The following is a 27313-nucleotide window of genomic DNA, read 5'->3' on the forward strand; positions in this document are numbered from 1 at the left end:
ACCTGCCATCATTATGATGTGTTTTGTGCACTGAACACCATGAAACCTTACTTCCTGCGACTGCAGTCAGTGCAGCGTGTAAAGGGGGTCCGAGTCATGGCGCTAATGTTAAGAATGTGTGACAACTGATGCACACTGAACCTCATGATGTGTTTTGGTGTGAGCTGTGGATACTGAACCTGTAATTTAAAAATTTTTGTAACAGGAAACGGGCATCAAAATTACGTGCCTTTAACCACTTCTGCTTAGCTTTTACGTGAATATTGGTAAATGGCTCCTCGACACAGGTTGGCTGTCGAGACTGGCTTCTGTCTCTGTAACAGCTCCAACCGATCTCCTTGCATTAGACATGCGATTACTTGCTACAGAATGCGCAAATGAGTTGACGCCCTGCTGGTTTGCACAAGGCAGTTTTATGCAGTACTTTTACGAAAACATCCGTCTACAACTATTTTCTTTAGAAAAGACTTAACACCCATTACTGCTACACATTTTAATCGGATGCATGGGCATCAGATGTAGCTTAATGTTCATTTCTATTCTTTTTCTTCTCCTTCCTTCCCCTGACCCCTTCATCATCTGAATGAAGGGTAATAAGCTTGTTACAATATCATATGGTTTTCAATCATCGAAAAAACTTTCAAGTGACTCGAATAAAGTTGTAACTCTCTGCCATTAATATAAGTAATTTAGCAACTGTGTGTTTGTCTGTGTGTTTGTGAATCTTACACTGTGTAGCTACAGGCTGACAGTTATTGAACTATGTGAAGTAAAATCTTCATAACTTCTGAACGGTTTGGGTTAAGACGTTCAAACTGCACGGTTGGCCGCGGTGCATGATGGGAATTAGTATGGACATGCATGGTTTGCTTTAGTGACGAAGCCCACTTTCATTTGGATGGGTTCGTCAATCAATAAGCAAACTTGGCGCATTTGAGGGACTGTGAATCCGCATTTCAAGATCGAGAAGTCTCTTCAACCACAACGGGTCACTGTATGGTGTGCAACGTCCACTCACGGAATAATCGCTGTGATATTCGTTGATGGCACGGTGACTACCGAGCAGTACGTATAGGGATTGGAAGATGATTTCATCCCCATTTTCCAATGTGACCCTGATTTCGCTAAGGTGTGGTTCATGAAAGACAGAGCCGGACACCATCGGAGCAGGAAAGTGTTTGATGTCCTGGAGGAGCACTTTGGGGACCGCATTCTGGCTCTGGGTTACTCAGAGGCCACAGGCATGGATCTCGATTGGCCATAATCTTCGGATCTGAACACACGCGACTGCTTTTTGTGGGGCTATATTAAAGACAAGGTGTACAACAATAACACCAAAATCATTGCTAAGCTGAAAACAGCCATTCAGGAGGTCATCGACGTTTCGACACTTCAGCAGATGATGCGGAACTTCGCTATTTGTCTGCGCCATATCATCGCCAACGATGGCAGGCATAACAAACATGTGATAACCTAGATCCGAATATCTGTAGTGACGTTTACATGTTCAAGAAAGTGTGTGCACGCCGTAGTTAGTAACTAATTTACGTATTTCTCATATAGTTCAATAATTGTAGCGCTGCATAAACGACAGACTTACAATAGAGACAACTGGATGAGTATGTTGAGACAAGCAGGGTGAGAAGAAGCAGGCTACATATGACTGGATAAGCTGACATGATCCCATATCTCACCACCAAATAACGGATTTCTCCATTCTTCTTTTAGATCATAGGTTTCTGGGGAGAGTCGACCATTGCTTTCTCATTTAATGTAGTCAACCTTGATCTGAATTGCTTTCTATACTACAGAGATATTGCTGATTATATATAATTCCCTAGTTTAGAGGTGTAAGAGCAGTGTATAACAAAATACAAAATAGAGTAACGAGTTTTTTCCTTACCCTCTGCTGTAACTTCTCGGAAAGCCCTAACTTCACAATTTTCATTGCGAAATCAGTCACTTTATCAGCGTTTACCAGATGGATTCCTTTCAACCTCCGGCAGAAAGCAGTCTGGAAAACAGCCAAATAGTCACATTAGCCAATTGTGTTGATTACTGCAGTTATCTGCATGCTTAGTCACATTAAAAAGGTATTAAGCTACAAGGGATAAATGAAATTCGAACAGTAAAATTTTCTGTAATGGAAGTTTCAACTATTGTAACCTACAGACTTTTCAGTGATAGGAGAACCTCTGGATCTTTTACAATATTATTTCATAGAATTTTTGCAACTTAGTACTATTGTAGGTAATTATGAAGATAAATAAGTGCTTCGTGAATAATGGGTAATAATATTCAAACAAGTTGAAGGTGTAAACACTGTCGAAATAGCTACTGTAATTCCACTGGTAGTATAATAAGCAAGGATATTAAAATTAAAAGAGGCTGATAAATAACTACTAAGTAATAATAATAGTAATAGTAATAATAACATGAAAATATTAAGATGAACATGAAAGTAGTAAAGTAAGAACGTACACATAATAATGAGACGTAAGAAATTGAAATGTGCTCGGGGTATTACAGCTGTAGCTGGTTGCAAAACAACGTAATTATGAAGAGTATGGAAAATTATGTCCTCATAACCACGGAAAAACATTTTTATTTAAAGGAACAGTCCATTAGTTGCCTTTTACGGATCGAAAAGTGAGTCTGTTCCTTGATACTGTGAGAGGAAGAGTAATCATGATCAATGTAGTGAACTGTCTCATTTGCTCAGTAAAACATGTTACAACCGTTTACGGATGTCAAGTAGCCACTGTCACTTACAAGGATTTACCAAGCCCCAACTTCTCCATACGGTGAGAATAGATACATGTATGCAGGTTGGTGAAAAATGATCAAAACGATGAATGTCAGATACATATATTTATATTTATATTACGCAGGCATTCATTTCGTGGTACAATTGCTGTGAGCTTTCCTGTCAGAAACTTTGCTACATATCGTCACTGAGGTTAACTTTGCATGATCAAAGCTTCTATAAGTTTATTTTAGCTGTGTATGAAGAAATAACGTCTTCTGGCTAGTTGTAATTTTCAAACCTGTCTCTATGGTGCCACGTATATTCACAGTGTATTCGTAGATTAAGAAAATCTTATATTTATCGTTTTAGAAGGAATGATGGGAGTATTTCCCGAAGTGGGTACAAATTGGATTCTTCCTGGGGCCATACCTCTGATTCTATTGGTAATAGAAAGGTAGGGTCAACTGTTCTGGATAGCCCTTGTTCTAGGGACTATTTGTATACCCAGCAGTATCGCTAACCTACACTACAGGGCCATATTCCTACACTACAGGGTCATATTACGAATATTACTCAGTTCCTTCTGTTTAGGTAAATGGGGCAAATGGCTGGTTCTTTTTCAATTCGATGTAGTCTACAGTGGGTCATAAGACGGTTATGGAGCATCGTTAGTTCACCGGCGGTTACTCAGAAAACACCACAAAATTTGTTTCTTTTACCATTTTTTTCACTAAACTCGAGAAGCGGATTGTAAGTTGACGATGTATAACACTATTTGTTTATGGTTCATCTAAATTTTTGTAACATTTTGCTTTAAAATTTTCTCATATTGATTCTACATTTTCTGTATATGTAAAGTAAAGTGTGCTATACTGGAGTTCAACGTTCTTTGAATTCTATGTGAGTAATATATGTAAAATACTATGTAAATTGTTTATTACGTTAAATAATTTTCTGATGTTTTTTGCATTTAAAATATTTGTGTGTATAAACTGTTCATGTTGATGTAAATTCGACAATTGTAAGAAATGGTCACGCTTAGGAACAAAGTAAGAAATAGGTGTTATGTAAGAGCCAGCGTGCTTTTGTTTGAACTAGAAAAGGTGGCAAGGGTGAATTGGTGAGCTACCAAGAGGAAACGCGAGAAGTAAGTGATACAGTCTGTAGCAAGCAGTGATTGAAGCAACACCTTTGTGGAGCAGGAGAAGCTTTACCGGCAAATTTACACAAAAATGTCTCGGATGAAGACTGAAAACGGATTAAGGCATAGCTGCGAGTTGTTGGGCTACAGTATGTAAAACTGAACGACGCCAAGAAGAGAAATTGAGCCCATACAGCAAGATACTTGCAGGGTGTACTAAGGGAGTGTAGCCACTATAATTGTTCGTCACACCCAAGTCGACAGCCACCAGATAAGATTTATTTGTATTTTACTTTTGTACATTAATTTGAACTGAATCTTAATAATAATTCTTTAACTTTAAAGAAACTAGTTCACCCTGTTATTTCATCCTAAACATACACCTATGTACGGTTACTTTCTGGTGCTTGAATAATCTGAGCGTCCTGTTTTACAGACTTACGAAATGCCAAGTTAATATAAGGAGATACCATTGAAATTGCTTTTGTGTAAATAATGAGAAAGTTCTCTTAACTAGTGCAAAGTATTATAGCAAAAGTTGGCTTACGTAAAATTCAGTCAGAGTGAAGCAAAGTTACTAAAATCTATTAAATGAGTATGCACAATTAGTTTAAAGAGTAATAGCTTTTGAAAGTAAATTCCAGTAAGAAGGAGGTTTTCTTGAAGTGAAATGTTTAGTACAAAAAGTGTGTGCTTTAGTGTCTAAGTATTTTAGTATTTAAGTTTGTTGATTATGGAAAATGCTTTTCTAAATTTCCTCCTGGCCAAATTTTTTAACTTCCTTGAATTTATCTACTGGCCTTTTTCTCTTTTAAAAACGTGTAGTTCAACATTGTTTCAAATGGTTCAAATGGCTCTAAACACTATCGGACTTAACATCTGAAGTCATCAGTCCCCTAGACTTAGAAACTACTTAAACCTAACTAACCTAAGGACATCACACACATCCATGTCCGAGGTGGGATTCGAACCTGCGACTGTAGCAGCAGCGCGGTTCCGGACTGAAGCGCCTAGAACCGCCACAGCGGGCGGCCAACATTGTTTAAGTGGAGTAATATTTATTTGAAGACCCAACTTAAACGGTAGCAAGAAAGTAGGCAAAATTCATTCTTCTGCTTTTCCCCAATACTTCAGTGTTTCATTGCCTGGATAAGCTGGCGATCGTTAGTACTTATTTTAAACCATTAAGTTAACTTGGAACTGAATTGTCATAGGTTCAATATGATATTTTCATACTGAGTTTCTTTCTAACCGCTGGGTAAGATCTTAGGAAAAGCATTGAATAGTCTGATTTACTTATCCATTAGACACAACATACGATCAAATCCTGTAAAAACTCCATTCGTTAGATTTTCCTATTAACAGGACTATCCTCCCATAGTGTAGTTTATTTGGAAACTAAACTAAACTTAATAAGAGGGTTATACGTGGCACGATAGAGGCAGGGTTTTCTGTTAATTACGTAAAAGGATACTAAATTACAATAGTAGTGGTAGGGCTATATATGCACAGCAAATGGCTGAAATTTTTAATATGTATCCTTAAGATTCCGTTCTCGAACAACCTTGAAAATTTTACTGATGTCTTTATCCGTTTCGGATAAATAGAGGTTGAAAATTACCATACATGTTCACGTAAAATACGCACCTAAATCCCGGTGTGTGGCGAAATCTAAATAATAAATAAGCGCATTGATCGCTGAAATTTTAACTTGTGTCTTTAGGTATGTATCTCGAAGTGTCATCTATCTGTTCACAAAAATCTTCATCCGTTATCGAGAATCAGCCCAAAAACTTGGTTTATGAGTACCGAAACCGAGCCGCAGATTCCAAGATGACTATGCACTGTAAAGGATGTAATTTTCACGATATGGTTCTAAGAGCTCGATCTCAAGCAACCTTGAAATTTTTCTTGCTGTCTTTATCCATTTACGAGATACAGAGGTTCAAAGTTACACTACTTGCACACGTAAAAGCTTTGTGAATCGAAAACGCAACATGGAGAATATGTTGTTAAGTGACCCCGATAGCAGAAGGGTTCTGGGAGCCCCTGTTGTAGTACTGAGGCACATGAAAAATGTCTGTGCATGTAAATTCCAGTCTTAGAATTAAAATTCGTTTTGCGTTATTTCCACTTCGCATCAGTAAACTATCAAGATTTTAATGATCCATAAAGTTGTTTTCATATGAGTGGCATACACTGCTGTGGCAGGGGAAAAGTGTGAACCAGCAGATAAATGCTCCTATCGGAGCACAAAAAAGCGAATATGCTCCTTTTCAAAAAGACTGTCTGAAATGTGGAGTACCAGCTGCCTCATTCTACCTTCCTCAGCATCATTAAAATTTTTTCCCAACTATTTTGGCATATGAACATATTCGCACTTTTTATGCTGAGAGAGAAGAATTCAGTGGCGGTGGCAAAGAGACGGAAAAATGATAAATACTGGGTGATAGTAGACAGTCGCTGTGGTATAGAAAGAACGAAGGACACAATGGCTGTGTGAGGTAAAGAGAGGGACATAGTGACAATTGAACATAGTTGACAGTGACAGAACAGTGTCAGGAAAGGAGTGAAGGAAACAGTGCCGGGAAGAGAGAGAGAGGGGGGGGGGGGAATAAAGAGAAAGAGAAACGGGAAGTGGATGGGAGCCAGTGATAATGAGAGACAGAGTCTGTGACAGTGAGAGTGAGGAAGAGAGAGACAGGGAGAGTAAGGAAGAGACAACACCAGTGAGAAGGAATGAAGAAGATAGTAGCACTAAGAGAGAGCGAGAGAGAGAGAGACACTGACTGTGAGAGCATACAGCAGTAGCAGTACATCAGGATGTTGCAGTTTATGGCTGTAAGACAATGACAGACACAAGCAGGTAATGATAATGAGTTGGCAAGATTGGGTGAGAGGGATATGATCGTTTGTCTGTGGAATTTTAGAACGTACTAGCATGAGAGTATTTGTTGTTAAATAACAATCCGTGGAAATAGTTTAATGCAGAGTATTCGTGTATATTGTTAAAATAATGAGCTGTGGTAATTGTTTGACATCGTAGTGGGCGACTTACAGCGATGGAATAGTGGGTGTGAGCGAATTATACTTAGGGGAGCTTGTGGGAGTGATAGGTGAGCTGCATGTTACAAAAAGAGCGAATATGTTCACATGCCAAAATTTTTGAAAAAAAATTTAAAGGAACTTGGAAAGAGACAGCTGGTACCCCACTTTTGAGTCAGGAGCGTATTTCGGTTTCTCGTGCTCCGATCGGAACAATTTTCCGATGGTCAGTATTTACTTCATTTGCAGATTAATAATACAACTATTACAAGTAGTACGTTTTTAGGTTGTTAAGTGCCTCCAAGTGTGAGGTGCTCAAGCAAGCCATTGATGTTTATTTTCCACTGGGCAGCGGGTCAGGTATTGAAGTGTGGATGCATGAAAGCAAAATGGAAAGTCTATACTGACAGACTTCGCAGTGCAGTTACGACCATTTATAAAACATCAGATGATAAATTACGTGATTTGTTTATGGGAAGATTCTTAGATCCAGAGAAAAACAACTAGCACGCTGAAGTGCGTCCATATTGAGGTACCAATGATCTGATACTAGCTTAAGCCGAAACACGTTAAGATGTTTAATTAAGAGAACAACTAAGAAGCAATCATAACTGCAAAGAACATTAACTGCTGTAAGCACCGCATGAAGTCTCGCTACATCTTATCTCGCCAAATTCACATGTATGGCCGTACCATAGACCTACAGATTTCTTATGTGCTTCTGGTATTGGTATGAGCAGAAACATGTAAGTAAAAAAAAAAATTAAAAAGCAACCGAGAATGAAAATTACATTACCTATTTCATATGTTGCGTTAGGTCTCCCTATTTGGAGCAAGCTCCTGGGCGAGTGTACCAACCAAGTGTTTTTGGCGATTTTTATCATTTTTGACGAAGTACCAGAATAGCACACTTCCCACTTAGAATCAAATAACGGCTGTTTTACTATGCAGTAACTATGTTTCAGCGTCTTCATATCGCAAAGTCATTTTAATTAGTGATAGAAAGAGCTGTTTGAATTCCTCCAGATCATATGCGCGTAATACAGTGAAGATGATAACTGGCAGTTGTTATGTGTTTCAACACCAACCCCAACTGTCTGAATCATATATTCTTCCCTGGGGGTAGTTGGGTGTGACATGAAGGGCATTTGTCCACCCCTTAAACTGGCTGTATCCTGCTTAGCTGTCAAAGATGGGGTGTCTAGGAAACCTGCTTCTCGGATCGTTAGATGGTAGCATTTTTCCGCTGGTTCACATTTTTCTCCTGCCACAGAAGTGTATACCACTCATATGAAAGAGTTGCATTAGGAAATAAATCAATGACAATACTTAACTCTGAGAAATACGTAGACGTGTCGGAAGCAATGGGCGACATGCAGTTTAATCAATGTCCTTCAGTATAACGATTCCAATACAAATGAGGTAATACAGTGGCTACTTCTTTCCGGGTCACTGGTCTTGACGCTTCTGTAGTACTAGACGTAGCCAGTCGACAACTCCGTCTTCAGGCGACAAGTGGCCCATCGGGACCATCCGACCGCCGTGTCATCCTCAGTTGAGAATGCGGATAGGAGGGGTGTGTGGTCAGCACACCGCTCTCCCGGTCGTTATGATGGTTCTCTTTGACCGGAGCCGCTACTGTTCGGCCGAGTAGCTCCTCAATTGGCATCACGAAGCTGAGTGCACCCCGAAAAATGCCAACAGCGCATGGCGGCTGGATGGTCACGCATCCAAGTGCCGGCCACGCCCCACAGGGCTTAACTTCGGTGATCTCACGGGAACCGGTGTATCGACTGCGACAAGGCCGTTGCCTGGCCAGTCGGGGGCCGCACTTATGTTTTCTTCTCCTAGAGGCCGCTGCTGCCGTATTGTCGTCGTAGAGAACGCAGTGTGCTATTGGCTGACGTCTTCCTCACAGCCCTCTTCGCTCTATCGGTCCCGACTAGCGATGCTGGCGCTTGACTACGCCGTAACAAAACTCACTGTGCCGACCCTCTGCCGATACGGGATAACGGCACAAGAAAAAGAAGGCTAATCACAATAGAGGCAGACGTCAGGCTGCTTCGTATCTAGTTTAGAGCTCATATAGCATGGTGATTCATCATTACTATAATGTGGCTTTAGTGTGATTTTTTGATCCCTCCTAAAAGAGCACAACTGTCCCACTCTTTGCCACCGTATATTTTAGGTCTCTTACAATTTACAAGCGGCTGTAAACGTGATAGTGTGACGATCAGTGCAACAGCTCAAATCATGTAAGATATGTCAGATACTTGTCACATGTCAGTGTTCTGGTGGATGCTTGTGTAACTACTTCTTGTGCATAATAACATGATGGGATGTGTCTGGAATCGTACGTTTGTGTGTGTGTAACTGTTTTTTGCATGCTTGCGTGTATAGCTGCTATTTACTTTTTGGCATGTATATTTGGACGTACCCTTTTTTGTGTATGGTTGTGTGACTCCATGATTATGTGTTCACGTACATCAGTCTCATTGTATGAGTAACGTCTTATACTACATATATTACTACGAAAGCAGTACTCTAAAGGCGGAGACATTGGGGAAAATACCGAAAAAATAAGGAGATAAGACATTTAAAAATATTGCCAACTTTGGGACTTCTTGCGGGGACCTATCTGGTGGTGGAACATTGTAAGGGGACTGTCCGAAATGTTAGCATATGTCAAGAAATCTAATTAGTCCAACTTGAACTTTCACTTATCATAAGTGGGTAATTCCAAACTGTTGCGTCTAGACAAGACAGTTTAGACACAGGGTGAGGTTACCGAAGGGCACGCGTCAACTCACACGCCGACTGGCGTGAAGTCTGGAACAAGATAAGTAATGAATGCTAATAAGAAAAGAATGTATCGTCTGTTTACTTAACTTTAATGCATCCTTGTGGTACATCACTATTGACGATACAAGTGAGACTCTCTCCAGATATGGTTAATGGCGCCTTGCTAGGTCGTAGCCATGGACTTAGCTGAAGGCTATTCTGTCTCTCGGCAAATGAGAGAAAGGCTTCGTCAGTGTTGTCGCTAGCAAAGTCGTCGTACAACTGGGGCGAGTGCTAGTCCGCCTCTCTAGACCTGCCATGTGGTGGCGCTAGGTCTGCAAGTACTGACAGTGGCGACACGCGGGTCCGACATGTACTAGTGGACCGCGGCCGATTTAAGCAACCACCTAGCAAGTGTGGTGTCTGGCGGTGACACCACACAAACAAAGCTTGAATCTCACGCTATTTTTATATGGAACAACAAACCTATTACACCACCTAGGATGTTGACCGCCAGTTTGATCCAAAGTGTGGTCCCGGCGAAGGTTCGAGTCCTCCCTCGGGCAAGAGTGTGTGTGTTTGTCCTTAGGATAATTTAGGTTAAGTGTGTGCAAGCTTAGGGACTGATGACCTTAGCAGTTAAGTCCCATAAGATTTCACACACATTTTTTTCATCCAAAGTGGCGTGGAAGAGGGACGAGAGAGGAGAGAGACGACATTGGTGGCAGAGCCAGGACCTGACCTGAAGAGCTGTTACCTACATACGTAGTATCTGTTGCCATTGTGAGTTTGCAGTCTCAGCTATTACGCATAGTTGTTGAAACGACCAGGTACGAGCAGAAACATTTTACTGTTCTGACAGTAAGCTTTATGACAGTAAGTAAGTCGTAATCAGGAAAGATTATGATAGTCACATTTTGTCTGTCTAGGGCCAGCTGTAGCATTTATTGAAGCGGATGTCGTGTTACAATAGTTGGTGAAGTCTTCTTTTGCCTAGAAAGTTATTTGTTGACACAAAGTTAATAAACTGGTTGTGGAGTGTGTTGGGGTTGCAGTGCCGGAAGAGCCCTGCCGTGTCGATAGTCGGAAAGATATGTGGCAGCGATCATGTGGAGTAGTCATACGACAGGTCGTTAACTGCAGTGTTTATCGTTCCGCAGCTACTTAGGAATGAAAGCTGCACCTTCCCTCTGACAGGCGTGCCGTCTGGGGCGCCTTGCCACGGTTCGAGCTGCTTCCCCCCGTCGGAGGTTCGAGTCCTCCCTTGAGCATGGGTGTGTGTTGTCCTTAGCATAAGTTAGCTTAAGTTAGATTAAGTAGTGCGTAAATGTAGGGACCGATGACCTCAGCAGTTTGGTCCCATAGGAACTTACCACAAATTTCCAATTTCCTTCCGACTGCCAAAAAAACATCTTCAGCAAATTAGTGAAATACATTGTTCCTGACGAAGCTGAGGAGGTAAAAATAGTATAGCAATGTTAACTGTGGCTAATTTTGCTCCTGAATAACCTTTATGTTTGATTTGTGGGGCGCTCAACTGCGCAGTTATCAATGCCCCTACAAATTCCCAATCTTTACACAGTCCAGTCTCGCCACTTTCACGAATGACGATGAAATGATGAGGACAACACAGACACCCGAGCCCGTGCGAAGAAAATCCCCAACCATACCAGGAATCTAACCTGGAACCGTGTGATCCAGAGGCAGCAATGCTAACCACTTTTTTTTAAAATCTCATTTTGTTCGATTTTGTTCGTTGCATCTGCTCGGGGCGGACGTCGTAAGACATTCGTTTAAGTTCGTTGTTGATCGATTAACTCAGTTTTTTTTTATTACAGAGGGCAGATAACCCTCTGACCGAACACGTTGAGCTACAGTGCCGGCACCACTAGACCACGAGCTACGGACCACGGACCTGAACAACCTGGGAAAGTGCTAGGGCTATTGCAGGTTTGTTACATGCCAGGGGCCATGGAATCGTCTGTACCTCGAATGCACGACGTCATCAAGATGGAGGTGTTCAGAATTTCCAAATACTGTTGCGCTGAATTTTCTTTTTCTATTTTTTACATGACAACATTTTACTCTATTTAGCATAATCTTAAGTATATTTCGATAGGGAAATACTATGGTATTGGTAATATTTGTCTTTTGTAGGCAATTTGAATGTGGGAATACTTGATGTGAAGGTGCATTGTGCTTCACACTAAGTACAGTGAAGAGATCAAACAATGGTCATTCAGTTGTGCTGCTAACCTATAGGTTAGATCATCACAGCCGACGTAACACCAGTACTGTCAATATCTTCATGTAGTTCTGATAAAATCAAGCCAGTTTATGCAAACCTTGGATGAATCTCCCGTATTTTGGATACGGTAATACTGCAGTATTGTAAATCTCATTATATGTTGTTGAACATATCACAGATTTCAGATCATTTGGATATTTTCGAACATAGTTGCTAGTCGCTATCTTGGATTTTTTCCAGTTTTTGACCTGAGTTATTTTGATCGAACTGTTTTGGAATTTCCCGCTAGCACAACTGTGTCCCATCCTATCTTGATGGCTCCTTGCCATTCAAGGTGGTGATGGCATTGCCCCTGGCATGTAACCAGTACACACTACCACTTGCACTTTTCTAGGTTGTTCAACTGCAGAGTTCACCAGAAGCAACGTTGATATACTATTGTAATTGTCAAAATCTCGAGTTCTTATTCAGATCTGCCACAACAAGGAATCCAATAATGTTTTACGCATGGTTATCGTTGAAAGAAACTTCGTTTTCAGACTGCAACTTATATCGCCAGATATTATTTCGAGCTCTGGAAATTTTAGCAACTGCGACAGAATCGTAAAGGTCAACGCTTCTTGCCTCGTCTTTTTATGTGTAAACTACATGCACTGACAAAAGCCTACTTAATTACTACGAGTTATAAGAAGGGTAATATTTGTGACTTGTCTACATTCAATGTGGTATCATGTCTTGAAAAAAACCTACCTTGTGGGCGAATTCCATAGCTCGTATGACATTGATATCGGTGCGGAGCAGGTGTGCGATAGTCACGTTCTTCAAGTCAATGATGAAAACGTCTCCGAGCGAGTAGTCATCAAACAACATCATATCGAAGCATATGGAGGCGACCTTTCCGTAATCGACCCACAGGACCCACTGAGGGTCTGGGTCGATGTGTGAGTAGACGTGCACGCGGTACAGCTCCTTCGTGAGGCGAGGCATCAACACCACCTTCCTGTCGGCACAGTACAGGCACAACAGACAGTGGTTGTCCACAAAATCTCAGAATAATGCAGGTGTACTTAACTTAGAAACTTAACTCAGAAAAACAACTTTGGTGTCTTTAGTCGTAGTTACACAAACACCTCACCAGAGTTCTCTGTGCGACCAACAGTCAACGACAGCTTCACAAATTTCTGAGGGACGCTCTTGTTAAATGTCGTACAAAACTACAATAAAAATCTCAATCAGTCCCAAATATTAGTGTTTAATATTCAAAACACGTGACTGCGGCTGGAAGTTTATTAAATAGTCTTAATAAACACTAATTTACTCTGGAGACTCTTCTCATTGCAGATGCTAACTCCAGCAGGGCTACTTGCTCCTTCATTTTTGTCATCACGTCGAGCTGCTTTCACGCATCTTCTACGTGATCACTGTGATATAGAGCTGCTTCAGTCCATGTTCCCCATCTCATGAGGATTGGTTCTGGATGTAAACGAGTATCTTGCATAATATCCGCAAATAATTTCACTCTTGATGGCTCCTTTACATACATTTTCTTTTTCACAGACGAAATTAAGGCATTTAATTCTGGAAAATTCTGTCGAATTTCCTCTTCCATCTGGCATGAAGTGCCTTGGGATAGAATACCTACAAAGCTTTAGCAACGTTAATCATGTCTGCTGCCTCAGCTCTAACTCTCACCAAGAGTTGTTCCTCATTTTCTGTAGAAGGCTACAAGACACGCCATGCATCACGAACAAGCATGCCAATTGCTGAATGGTTTGTTTCTTCCAGTATTCTCGAGACATTGAGTTGAGGTATTCCTGGTTCAGACTGATCCACAAATAACAAACAGTGTGAGCTGCCGATATCGTCCCATATTTCTTGTGTTACAGGAAAAGAATTAATTTATTGAAACTTATTAAAGATCACTGGTGCAATTACGTCTTACTTTTGTGCGAAGATGTTTAAGAAATTTATAAAAAATGTTTATTGTTACACAACTGGGCGAAATAAAGCTCCATGGCACTAGAGGCTATATATAATTTTATGTTATCATATTAAAAAATATTGTTGTACAGTAAAATTAAACGTCTCACATAACTGACAAGCTTGTATAAAACTCTAGATGTTATGGAGTGGGGGGGGGGGGGGGGGGGAGGTGGTTGACAATACACACACACACACACACACACAAATTAATTAAATACATTTTTAAACTTACTTCTTTATAAACTTTGGCAAGGTAGTTTTTCTTTCATCAGGAATCTCTCATTTGGACTATTTTTCCAGGAACGTTCGAAATTCTACATTAAATAACTTATTTAAAGGAATTTTGGCAGAAACTAATGCTTTGCATATATCTTTAGAAAAGTTATCACTGCTATCCTTTCCAATTCTGCTCGCAGATAATGTTGCTGGTGAGGTTGTTTGGATCTTGGACACATTCTTAGTAATAGGATTTCTTTGAGCAGCTGCTTGTAAATGTTGTGTTAGCTGAAAATTTTTGTGGCGGGTTAACTACAACAATGGAATGTGATTTTTTAATCAAATAAAAACAGCAATCCCTTACACTTGACACAGTGCTACATTTTCATCTGTTTTTAGAGTTGGACTTCCATCAATCCACTGTCGAAGCAAATAAGCTTTAGTTTATGAGCAGCTGTTGAGCGACAGATTTTTTATACTATATTAGAAACCGCTCATTTTGGATGGGTATGACTCCTCATATTTTGGCTCCTTTTATGGGTGTAGAAACATAGTACGTAATAGTCCTTCTACACAAGCAGAGCAATAGAATAGAAATTTGTTTGAATCTTACTCTTCTTCTCAAAATATCATGATGGAATATTTCTATTTCAAGAATTATTGCTAAAAAGTAAAATATATGCAAAAATTAGTTAAATATGCATTAATCCATTAGATATGCATTTATATGCACCGTCATGCAAAATGCAAAAATCCGAATTCTACGTTTATGAGTTATTAGATCGATATGCCAATCATTAGTGGGGGCAAGGAAGGAGGCCATGAAAATGGAATGCTAAATATCATTTTCGCACTCGGGTGTCGACTGAACAACAGCGATTCACTGCCTAATTCTTTCTACTTGTGCAGCGACGCAGAAAACATGGTCACTAAAATGTTAAACTGAAATCACCCATCTCAGGACACCAAAGGTTTGACCATAGGTACAACTCTGAAGGACTGTAACTTGAATATAGATGGAATCTCTAAAAGCAAATCGTCAGCTTAGAATGAAGGCATCGTATCTTAGAAACACAAAGCGTGGTTTCCTCCCATAGTATGGTTGAATAGCAATATACAGAGCTCCTTTTTTTTTTACCTCACTAGAGCGCAGAATATAGGTTATTACCTCCCATTGGTTTACGAGCTGTTCGGATACGACGTTTTCAGCTAATAAAACAAGAAAAAAATTTTAATTTTGTTTTGAGATACAAGGTTTACATTGTATGCATACCATATACGTTATCTTACGACGCACATTTCATGCTATGTAAAGTTTATCCATTGTTAATATGAGTTTCTTCTGTGTATAAGTGGCATAAATGTGTCTTTGTCAACTTGTACACGATGTTATGACAAGTAGTTCGTCGCTATGTCTGGTTTTTTATAAAATTACTCTACGATTTTATTTCTATGGTCAGCGCCACATTCAGCTTGGCACTGGTTCTCTTCGAATAGACAACGGCATTGCCGAATACGCCTATATGCGATGAGACCACTATTATATTCAGTCTATGTGCTCACCTTCGTGAGCCTTTTACTAAAGTTTGATTTAAATGTATGATATTAGCTGAAAATTCTGAATATGTTCACTAACATGCATATTTATGTTAATATGTATATGTTTGCCTTCGTCAGTTCATTTGTACAATTTATCATTTAGCTTCTGTCTGATGTTGATATTTTGGAATGTGTAACGCTTAATAAAGAACCGTGCGATCAAGGCCTTTCTATATTTCAGAACTGTGACAGATACGACTGTTTTGGATAAAACTTTAAATGACGATATCTTTTTTCTCTGTGATCCGATTTTGATGAAATAAAGTTTACACGTTGCCCCAAGCTACGCTCATGTTAATTGTGAAAACCCCATGAAAGTTCGTCTAGTAGTTTTAGAGATTAGCGTGTTCAAACAAATAGACAGATAAGACAGTTTTAGATAAAATTTTCGATTACGATACCTTTTTTCCTTTCATCCGATTTTGATGAAATAAATCCTGTTCGTTGCTCCAAACTACTCTAATTTCACCTATAAAAACCCCACGAAATTCGTCATGTAGTTTTGGAGACTAGCGTGTTCAAACAGAGGAACAACAGACGTGAAGATTCGGATGAAATTTGATCTGACTTCGATGAAATAAAGCCTATACTTCCCCACAAGCTGCGTTCAAGTTACCTGTGTAAACTCCACGAAAATTCGTATCGTAGCTTTGGAGACTAGCGTGTTTAGACGGAGAAATAAACACAATGGGTTTAGATAAAACTTTGAATAACGATATCTTTTTTCTGTCATCTGAATTGGATGAAATAAAGCCTATACGTTTTCCCAAGGTACACCCATACTACCCGCGAAAACCTCATGAAAATTCCACTAGGAGATGTGTTCAAACAGACAAAGCGAGCAGCATGACGGTTTTACATTTTCATTATTAATATTCACAAACATTATTACTCTACAATGATACACCAGAGACCATGGGTTTCTTATATCAAACTACTCAGAAACATTCTTGAACAACAAGCGAACATTTGTCATCGGTCCAGAATGAGATTTTCACTCTGCAGCGGAGTGTGCGCTGATATGAAACTTCCTGGCAGATTAAAACTGTGTGCCCGACCGAGACTCGAACTCGGGACCTTTGCCTTTCGCGGGCAAGTGCTCTACCATCTGAGCTACCGAAGCACGACTCACGCACGGTACTCACAGCTTTACTTCTGCCAGTATCTCGTCTCCTACCTTCCAAACTTTTTCGCAGGAGAGCTTCTGTAAAGTTTGGAAGGTAGGAGACGAGATACTGGCAGAAGTAAAGCTGTGAGTACCGTGCGTGAGTCGTGCTTCGGTAGCTCAGATGGTAGAGCACTTGCCCGCGAAAGGCAAAGGTCCCGAGTTCGAGTCTCGGTCGGGCACACAGTTTTAATCTGCCAGGAAGTTTCATTTGTCATCGGTGTTGGATTTCACCTTGTATAAGGAGCCAAATGAGTGGGTATGCGGTATTATATACCTACTTCCTTAAAGTCGGTCTGCTGTTGGATCACTGAGTATATTCGAAGCTCATATTCAATTATTTCCCTGAAGAGAAACAAAATGTTGGCCATAAATAGTCAGAGATTTAGGAAGCATAGTTTGTACAAAACTCATCTCTCATTTTCACGCACGATATCAATGAAACACAAAAGAGCCAAGGTGATTTTATCAGAATGAAATTTTCACTCTGCAGCGGAGTGTGCGCTGATACGAAACTTCCTGGCAGATTAAAGCTTTGTGCCGGATCGTGACTAGAACTCGGACCTTTGCCTTTCACAGTCAAGTGCTCCACCAACTTTTTATCTCATTTTTTTCGTTACCGTTCGTTGCAGTTGTTCGATGCGGACGTCCCATGACACCTGTTCAAGTTCTTTGTGGATCTGTTCGCCAAGTTTTTTTTTTTTATTACAGAGGGCAGCTAACCCTCTCACCGAACACGCTGAGTTACCGTGCCAGCTCCATCTGAACTACCCAAGCACGATTCACGACCCGTCCTCACAGCTTTGGAAGGTAAGAGACGAGGTACTGGCGGAATTAAAGCTGTGAGGACAAGTGTGAGTCGTGCTTTGGTAGTTCAGCTGGTAATGCACGTGCCTGCGAAAGACAAAGGTCCCGAGTTCGAGTTTCGGTCCGGCACAGTTTTAATCTGCTATGAAGTTTCATGACGACTTTATGTTTCTAGATTGCCAGAAAATTTTTGACAGCGTATCATACTGCTTATTGTTCCTAGAATACCGAACTGATATTCAAATATCCGACCGCCTGGAAGACTTTTTTTTAATTGTTAGCAACTAGTACGTCCCCACGGACGGCGAATGTTCATCACAAACGAAGGTGACATCAGGAATGCCAAAGAGAATTGATCTGTTCTCCATGTACATAAACTATCTGTTGGATGGGATTAGAAGCGAACTGACGTTATCTTGGCTGATCGTAGGTTATAACAGATGGAGCACACTTTCCTGTGGAGCTAGGCGCTCATGTGGAGTTATGCTGAGGTCTTTTACTGTAATTTCATTGGGTAGCTAAGTACCATCACATATCATGGGAGAAACCGCTGCTGAAAATGCTCACTGACAACTTTTCGAGCAATATATCAACTGTTGCTTTCTGTTTTTCCAATTGCTGTTGGACTACATGAAAAATTCATCTGCTCCATTTTTAAAAGTAAAACATCAAAATCAACAAATCAAATGCCTTGCAGAAATTACTGTAAAAATGATCGATTCACATTCGTCCGTAGCTTTCCACAGCTCGTCAACAACTTTGACTATATTAGGAAGCTCGGAGGCTCTTTAGCAATAAGCCCAAAGCTAAGGTGCCTAACGTTCTTTAGCGACTGCAAGTCATCACATGGTTAGCCGATTATTAAACCGGTTGTGGACAAGATTTTCTTCAGTAGTTTTTGATTGGCGAGTTGTAAGAGGTGCAGAGGGATACAGCTCCTGATCACCGGTGTGTAAGTGAACTCTATGCTTCAAACCGTGTACCAGAAGTCTCCACTGTGTTTGGTTCGTTCGAAGCATCTGGCTGCACAGCTCGGTACATCCCTTTGGCTGGTAGGCTGAGTGTCAGCGCCGGTTTCTTCCTTCTGCCTGTGTCTCCCTCTGCAACTCATCCTCAACTGCACTGCCTGACCACTCATCACAAGCCGATTATGTAAGATCAGTCAATGAAATGTATGTGGTTTCGAGCATTTAGTTCGAAAAACAGGAACTCACAGACGCCCCAGCAGATTAAAATTACGTGCTGGACTGGGACTCGAATCCAGATGCCTACCTTTCATGCGCAAATTCTCTTACTGATTGACTTAAACCTCCACACGCTGCTGTGGATTCAAAGACTCAGTTTGTAAACAGTGCTCTAGACGAGGCTGTTCCAGCTACAGTGCCCGCTGGCAGGGGCGGCCAAGTGGTTCATGTGCAATATGGCCGCCTTGTGGCTAGCCAATATTAGCTGCGTCTGCCGTGAGCGAGCTGAGCCGACACCCCCGGGATAACAAGGCCGCCCAGCAGTGTTAGTGACGTCACACTAAGCGGCCCATAGCCGACGCAGCAGTCCACGGACACCTCTGTACAGACGCGCCTGATGCTAACGATCTTCTGTCCGTCATACAGAAAGGAGCGAACTACAATTCGAACCAAAGACCAAATTATATATATTCTTGTAAACAGCATAAAGGTTCATAACGAAATACCGATTACATATACGGGCAGGAATAGGTTCTAGAACTCCTCTGAAAAGTGTTTATCTTCAGTACCAGAATGAACATCAAATTGTCAGGTTTTCTAAATAGAAAAGCACTTTGTTAGTAACAGACAGCAATAATGAGACTTGCAGTTGGTGATTGCTACGTGGAAAAGGAAATAAGCTGTAGAGAGATTGAAAATGGTAAGTAAAGAAAGCCTCAGCCTTTTGCTCACATTCTTACATATAATGCACTTGGTTGTTTTTCATTTCCTTACCTCTCATAACATTTTTAATATTGTTTCAAGAAGTGTACCTTCAGTAGCAGAGTGAACTTCAAATTGTCGGGATTTTATTAAAGGAAAGAGCAGTTCCTTAGTATCACAGTGCAAGACAGAATCTTGTGTTCAGTGATGTCTATGTTAAAAGGAGAATATTTGATATCTATCTTTTGTTTCCATTCTTTATTACTGGGGATACTCTTGTAAAAATTCTTGAAAAGAGCTGTCACCATGAACATATGAGTAAATTCACAATAGTCATGTGTTTTATGAGATAAAGCGAACTCTTGTTACCTTATTGTAAACGAAAGTTGTGAGGGTTTTGCTATGTATGACAGTGTTTAAGACAATTTACCTTCAGTGTAATAGCTTGAAAATGTAAAGTCCTGCTGTCAGTTGGCATTTGTCACCACCTGTATGCGAGTTTTAAAGCTAAATAGTGTTCTGACAATTATAAAATAGTGGCAAAGTTCCTCAATCGATTAAACTTATTCCTGCCCGTATATGTAATCGGTATTTCGTTATGAACCTTTATGCTGTTTACAAGAATATATATAATTTGGTCTTTGGTTCGAATTATAGTTCGCTACTTTCTGTATGACGGACAGAAGATCGTTAGCATCAGGCGCGTCTGTACAGAGGTGTCCGTGGACTGCTGCGTCGGCTATGGGCCGCTTATTGTGACGTCACTAACACTGCTGGGCGGCCTTGTTATCCCGGGGGTGTCGGCTGAGCGGCGCTGCCCTGCCCGCAGACTGTGGCTAAACCATTTCTTCAAAATATCCTTTATTCCACTAGTAGTAGTCCCACACAGTAGCCAATAGAATTTCTGTGAAGTTTGGAACGGAGCAGAGAGGAGCTGCCAGTAAGGCTGTGAGGGTGGGCTGTGCCCAGATACCTCAGGCAGTGAGAGCATTTCCCGACATTCCACGTTGGAGTGACGGCCAAGGCACACAGTTTTAATCATCCAGGAAGTTTCGAAAACAGTGCACACACCGACGCATAGTGAAAATTCATTCTGAAACCAAGAATTCTGATTTTACTTGGTTATTTGAATCTCATACACTAGATATTTTCATTTTAAAATTACAATGAGCATATGAACCCACGCCACCCACACATTAAGCTCTACAATCGACGAGTTAAAGTATACAGAGCTGAAGTAAAACTGGTGAATCAGCTATGATAGTCCCTTTAAAATACATGGCACAACAGAATTAATCCTGTAATTGTCTCTCATTGCAACATACAGGGTTGAATTTTGGCTCAAAAGTGCGTATGACTCTCCTCTGTAACTGTGCAAAAGTGTGGCGCTCTGAAATGTCACACTCGGTCTTGACGGCGCTTCAAACAGCAAGGTGCCGATACATGCGATAAAGGCCACACTTCACAAGTTCACGTTAGGTGTAAGGTGGATTAATGATGTTATGATAGCCCCAAATTTCACCACAATTCTGTCCAGCGCCACCGTCGGCCTATCACACGCTGCGAAGGTCGTCATAACCCCTCTTACTCACAGTTCACCCTTTGTTTTGATGTCTCTGTGATGAAGGCCAGACTGGCGACGAACATCACTGACATCACTCGATTTTCCTGTGGGTGGCTGAGGAAAACACTTCAGACACATTGCCGCTCAGAACTGATATGAAAAGGCCTCGCGAGGTGCACAACGGGCGTCATTGGAACCACCCCTTTCTTTGGGCCGTTGATTCCAACATCTTTCGCAGTTGAAAACGACAATTCGCAGTGTGACGAGCAGCAGGATAACGTTCTTAACGATCTTTGACACTTCTGACATCCCTGAACGTTTCAACTATTCTCTGCAGACTCTGTGGGGCTGCATCCCAGGTGAACGTGATAGTACCTCTTTGAAGCGCAGCGTGACCACAATTTTTGCTCTCATGAACGTGTTGTAACCACTAGGGACAGTTCAAACGATTAGACGAAATTTGAACGTGAGCCAAAGCGGCAAAGGATGCTCATAAATTTTCGTCGCTCCTGCTTCACGCCCTCCTCTGGAAGGGCACTAATGATACATCTGTCAGTAAAACGACAGAGGGTTCCTCTAAGCCCCCCCCCTTTAGACAATATCCTCATTGGAACCTTTATTGCGAATTTTAAAAATTTATTAAAATAAGACCCACAAGTTCCTAAAAATAACTTTTTAGGCACTTGTGGATTTTATTGTTGTTCTGAAGAAGGTGTAGTTATCTACGCCGAAACCTGGGTTAACACTTGACATTAGGTGCTTTTTTCGCAATTGAGGCGGGTTTTTAGTTTTTTAATATATTAACCAACGATTGCTGACACTCTGCGATGTTGAAGGTTTTTAAAAATGTACCTGTACTGAGGCATGAGACAACGTGTGAAGTAGACCTAGGTGCCTGCTGGAAGGCAGACCCTCGCCACTCCTCTGATCCCAGATCACTGCTAAGAGGCAACTACTGTTACGTCACAGGTTTTCTCAATACACGTATATTTTTAAAATTACGACAGTGGGTGTCGCTGACGGTATTGTAGAACTGGGGGTCGTAGAGGAATTCTTTGCCATTTTACTCATGCATGTGTCAATTTAGCTCCCACTCCTGGTCACGCCAGAGGACGACGCGAAACAAAGGGGATGAATATGCACAAGTACCCTTTGCTCCTTCGGATCATGTTCAAATTTCGTCGAATGGTTTCCAGTGGTCCCTAGTGGTTCCGAACTGAACACGAGAGCAAAACGTTGTGCTGCACTCCGAAGGTGTGTGATCATGTTCAGTGGGAATGTTGTCCCATAATGTCTTAGAGAATGGTTGAAACGTGCGAGGGAGTAAGCAGTGTCAGGGGTTGCCAAGACTGCCTATCGGATTGCGAACTGTCGTTTTTGACCGTGAAATATGTGGGAATCAGCACCCCAAAGAAGGGGGTGACATTGAAATCCTTCATGACACCATTTGAGGCCTTTCCGTGTCGATTCTAAGCGGCGGTGTGTGTCAAATGTTTTCCTCGGAAGCCAGTAAGAAATCCGCGTGATTTGAACGCTGTCTGTCACCATTCCGAATTACATCGCAGAGGAGTCAAAAGAAGGGATGGAATGTGGAGATCAGGGGAAGAGACTACCTTCCCGCCGAGTGATTCCTCCACGATGGCGTTGGGTAGAATTGTGATGAAATTTCGGCCAGTGGTCGTCATTAATCCATCTTACACCTCACATGAACTTCAGAACTGAGGCCTTTTTTCGCATGTTCGACACTTTGCTGTTGTAGCGGTGAGGCAAGTTGCCTGTGAACCTAACAGACTTTCACGATGTGTACGACAATTCGAAAAAGTGGATATGGTTTCCTTTTACCACGGAAGTCGCAAAACTGTTGGAGCTGCAATGTGGTTGTGTGCTAAAGGATATATTTTATTTTATTTATTCATTGCTGCCTATAGACCTATGTCTATGCGGGGCTCGAGAAAGCAATTTGACCGAAAGCGTAGGGCAGAAAGCCAGCATCAAAGGAAGGAATTGAGTCTAGGGAACTAGGTGCCGTGCTTGCATATTTACGGCGATAAATGTACCAGTATCAGCTCCAGAAATGTGGCTGTCATCAAGTCTGAAATTTTTGTGTTTCCCAAATGTGTAAAAAAAAAAAAAACTGCAGTCTACTCACTGGCGCTAGGTGCGACTGATATGCAATGCAGAACGTTGGTTTTAAGTAGCCTTTCATTGTATTCAGTAAGTACAATGGTCCGACCACCAGAGTAGGTACCAACGAGTTTGTGTGTCGTTAAATAGCAAAGTGGAATATGGTTTCACGTAGATTGAGCTAAGTAACACGCACTTGGCCTATGGCGCTCGTCTTGGCAATCTAAGAACGCCTCGTAGGATTTACCAGAAACGTTATCCACATCGCAGGCTGCCTGTCTTTTCAGTCAATTGACAGACGTATAGAAGACTCAGGATCTTTGCGGCATAATGAGCATGATACAAGCAGGACACGCACTGTTCGTACAGTTAGGTTTGGCGAACTTACTTTACGTAGCATAGATCAAGAGCGAATGACAAGCACCAGACGAATCGCTCATAAACTGGCGTGACAAACGTCACGACTGGAATGTCGTTTACGAGATAGGTCAACATCATTTCCGGCGACAAAAGATACAAGTTATCAGTCCGGACGACTTCCCTAGTCATCTGGAATTTACTGACTGGTTCCTGCAGCGAGTAGCGTGACAGCCGCATTTTCCTGAACGTACCTTGTGTACGGACGAGCCTTCCTTTAACGGAGAAGGCATTTTCATTTCACACAACAGCCACGTTTGGACACTACAGAATCCTCGTTCAAAGTACGCCCATAGTCACCAAGAGAGGCGGGAATTGTGAATTACTCGCTCATTGGCCCCTTAGTGCTACCTCCAAGACTGAGTGCTCACACGAAACTTGTGTTTTTGCAATAAGCATTGCCTGCACTCCACGAGGATATGCTGCTAAGAGTAGGACAGAACGTTTGCTCCCAACACGACATTTGGCACATGCTGTCACAGAGTGATGTACTTCGGGTAAGTGAGAGACTGTTTGTTTACTCTTAGGACAGCGTATCTTTGACATGTTGTATTGTATGTTCTGTGACTATGAAATAAAGTGTTGTTAGACTGGTAATCGCTGCTCTACTGTGATTCACGACACGTGCTGTCCGAGATCACCAAGACAGGAAAGTTGCTGAGAGATGGACCGGACGCGGTGTACCAACGCGGTGGCCAGCACGTTCACCATACTTGACACCGCTGGATTGTTTTTCTTTAGGGTGCCATGAAGGACAGCGTGTGTGCGACACCAGGTTATAATGAACAGGACTTGGTGGCAGCAGTATGTAACTGTGACTCCTAGTCAAATACTCAGATTCCTTCGTCTGATACTGTCTTTCTGTCTACACGTTTGGTCGAATTGTTTTTCCGCACCCACTAAAAGAGCACGCCTCTTAAGTTTGTTAAGAAATTGTTACATGTTTCAATTGATAACAAAGTTGTGTTACAATATAGAGATAATAAAATGATAAAAGCAACATTAATGAGAGTAATAATTATTAAGTAATTGTAAATACACAAATTATCTGAATTTTATAAGTGCAGACGAAAGGATGAAACAAGCAAATAATCCTAATAAACATAGGTCTGTAAACGAATGGTATCCTCGAGACAACCTATGCACGGGTGTAGTGGTACCAATATTACAATACTGTTAAGTGTAAGACTGTGATTACTTCGATACGCAGAGAGTGAGGCATAAATCAGAAAGCGATAAATTGCCCTCGCTTGATTTTATCATCATTCTGGATACCTAACTGCGGGCAAACAGCGTCTCGACAGCAAGTATATCATTCGTGACTTACCAGTTCCATGACCCCTCAGGTCCCCCCAACTGAAACCGATGAGATTTTCAAATGTGCGGATATTTAAAAAGCTTGATGTATTTCAGCCCTCTTGATAGCTCCGACGAAGTCTGGAAACGAAATGTGGATGGTTGTCATTGTATTTGGAACACTCTTGTGATTTTTGAACGAGTACAGGCATAGAGGACGAAGCTTGTCGTCACTTGAACGGTGGCCCTATGGAACACTTGTTGCAATGTGTTTGTCCTTAGGTGCATATCTGCAGTTTTAATCGTTTAACTGAATTTATCATTTAACTGAATTTAGATTTTCATCTCTGTTAGCAGGTTACGCTCCATTTAAACGGTGCTGAAATCGCCAGAAAGGAGACACGAATGATGGCATATTACAACGTCTAGTATGTGACGGTTACAGAGTGTCCAGCATTTAAAAATAGGGCAGATAATTATAGGTACTTACATGTGTTCCATGGTGCGCACCACGTCTTGTCCCGTAGGGTCTCGGGTCATCATCTCTGGATACCTGGTCCTCAACGAGAAGTAGGCGTCGAGCCCTTTCTTAACCCTCTCTGTGCTGCACTTGCACTGAATGTACATCCTTTCGATTTGAGCATCGTCTGTAAGTAATGTCAAGTATTATTATTACACAGAGTTGTCCAGTCATTGAAGAAAATGTAACTATATAGCTGCAACATCAACGCAGATCTGTGTTTAAATGACTAGTCTTCTCTTGGTTTGATTATAACACCAATATTTCACGGCATTCATAATTTTCAGTCGTTTACAGACAATGTTTTGCCTATGTTATGTTATGTTTACCGGGAACCTAGAAACGACGGAGAGGCTCCGTCCCCGCCGCAGCCGCAGTGGTCCACAACCCCACGACGACTACCGCAGTCAACTTCACCCCTCCGCCGCCCTACACCGAACCCAAGGTTATTGTGCGGTTCGGGCCCCGGTGGACCCCCAGCGAACGTCTCACACCAGACGAGTGTAACTCCTATGTTTGTGTGGTAGAGTAATGGTGGTGTAGGCGTGCGTGGATAACTTGTTTGCGCAGCAGTCGCCGACATAGTGTAGCTGAGGCGGAATAAGGGGAACCAGCCTGCATTTGCCGAGGCAGATGGAAAACCGCCTAAAAACCATCCACAGACTGGCCGGCTCACCGGACCTCGACACAAATCCGCCGGGCGGATTCGTGCCGGGGACCGGCGCTCCTTCCCGCCCGGCCGGCCGGGGTGGCCGAGCGGTTCTAGGCGCTACAGTCTGGAACTGCGCGACCGCTACGGTCGCAGGTTCGAATCCTGCCTCGGGCATGGATGTGTGTGATGTCCTTAAGTTAGTTCGGTTTACGTAGTTCTAAGTTCTAGGGGACTGATGACCTCAGAAGTTAAGTCCCATAGTGCTCAGAGCCATTTGAACCAACTGAACCTTCCCGCCCGGAAAGCCGTGTGTTAGACCGCACTTCCAACCGGGCGGGCCATGTTTTACCTATATTCGTGTATATTTTGTTGCTATATTGCTTTATTTCCGGTTTCGTACTCGATGTTGTAAGGTGGCTTAATTGTGCTTGTAGCGCCACCGTACACACCTTATTCATATTTTTATGCTCCAATAGTACTCCGCAGATCTATTAAAATAATGAATGGGTAACAAATTTCTTTTCATAATTAGTACTTGCAAAATACATGTGTAATTCCACATGTTGCCTAGGATCAAGCTAGGAATTGAATTAGCTATTCACTAAGGTTGTGAGAATCGGTATTTTTCTGTTTATTCGCCACAGCAGTGTCCAAGGTGGACAAGCGTAATAAACAACAAATTGATTGATTGATGTCGTGTGACGAGGGCCTCCCGTCGGGTAGACCGCTCGCCGGGTTCAAGTCTTTCGATTTGACGCCGCTTCTGCGGCTTGCGCTTCGATGGGGACGAAATGATGATGATTAGGACAACACAACACCCAGTCCCTGAGCGGAGAAAATCTCCGACCCAGTCGGGAATCGAATCCGGGCTCCTTGGATGGACATTCTGTCGCGCTGACCACTCAGCTACCGGGGGCGGACAACAACAAATTGATTTATTTCTTTAAATTTTCGTTCGTGGGTACCAGGTGTAAAAGTATGAAACCGGAATTTGGTTGCAATAATTACACTCTGTTGTTTGAAAATAATAAACAATATATTATTCAAAATAATCTCCATTGCTATTTATACATTTTTCCCGCCTCTCCGGCAGGTTATGAATGTCACGCCAGTTCTTGTT

General features: G+C 41.8%; 1 protein-coding gene across 1 annotated transcript in view; it reads right to left on the reverse strand.

The window, feature by feature from the left end:
- The window catches only part of LOC126191561 (retinol-binding protein pinta-like), a 127025-nt gene that overhangs the window by 61593 nt on the left and 38119 nt on the right, over positions 1-27313 (reverse strand). The window contains exons 3-5 of the mRNA XM_049932477.1: positions 25512-25668; positions 12715-12964; positions 1904-2014 (exon numbers count right to left, since the gene is read on the reverse strand). Of these exons, the coding sequence (XP_049788434.1) occupies positions 1904-2014; positions 12715-12964; positions 25512-25668 (518 nt within the window). The remainder of the gene's footprint in view (positions 1-1903; positions 2015-12714; positions 12965-25511; positions 25669-27313) is intronic.

This window comes from Schistocerca cancellata, chromosome 6 (assembly GCF_023864275.1).
Source record: "Schistocerca cancellata isolate TAMUIC-IGC-003103 chromosome 6, iqSchCanc2.1, whole genome shotgun sequence".
NCBI classification, from domain to species: Eukaryota; Metazoa; Arthropoda; class Insecta; order Orthoptera; family Acrididae; genus Schistocerca; species Schistocerca cancellata.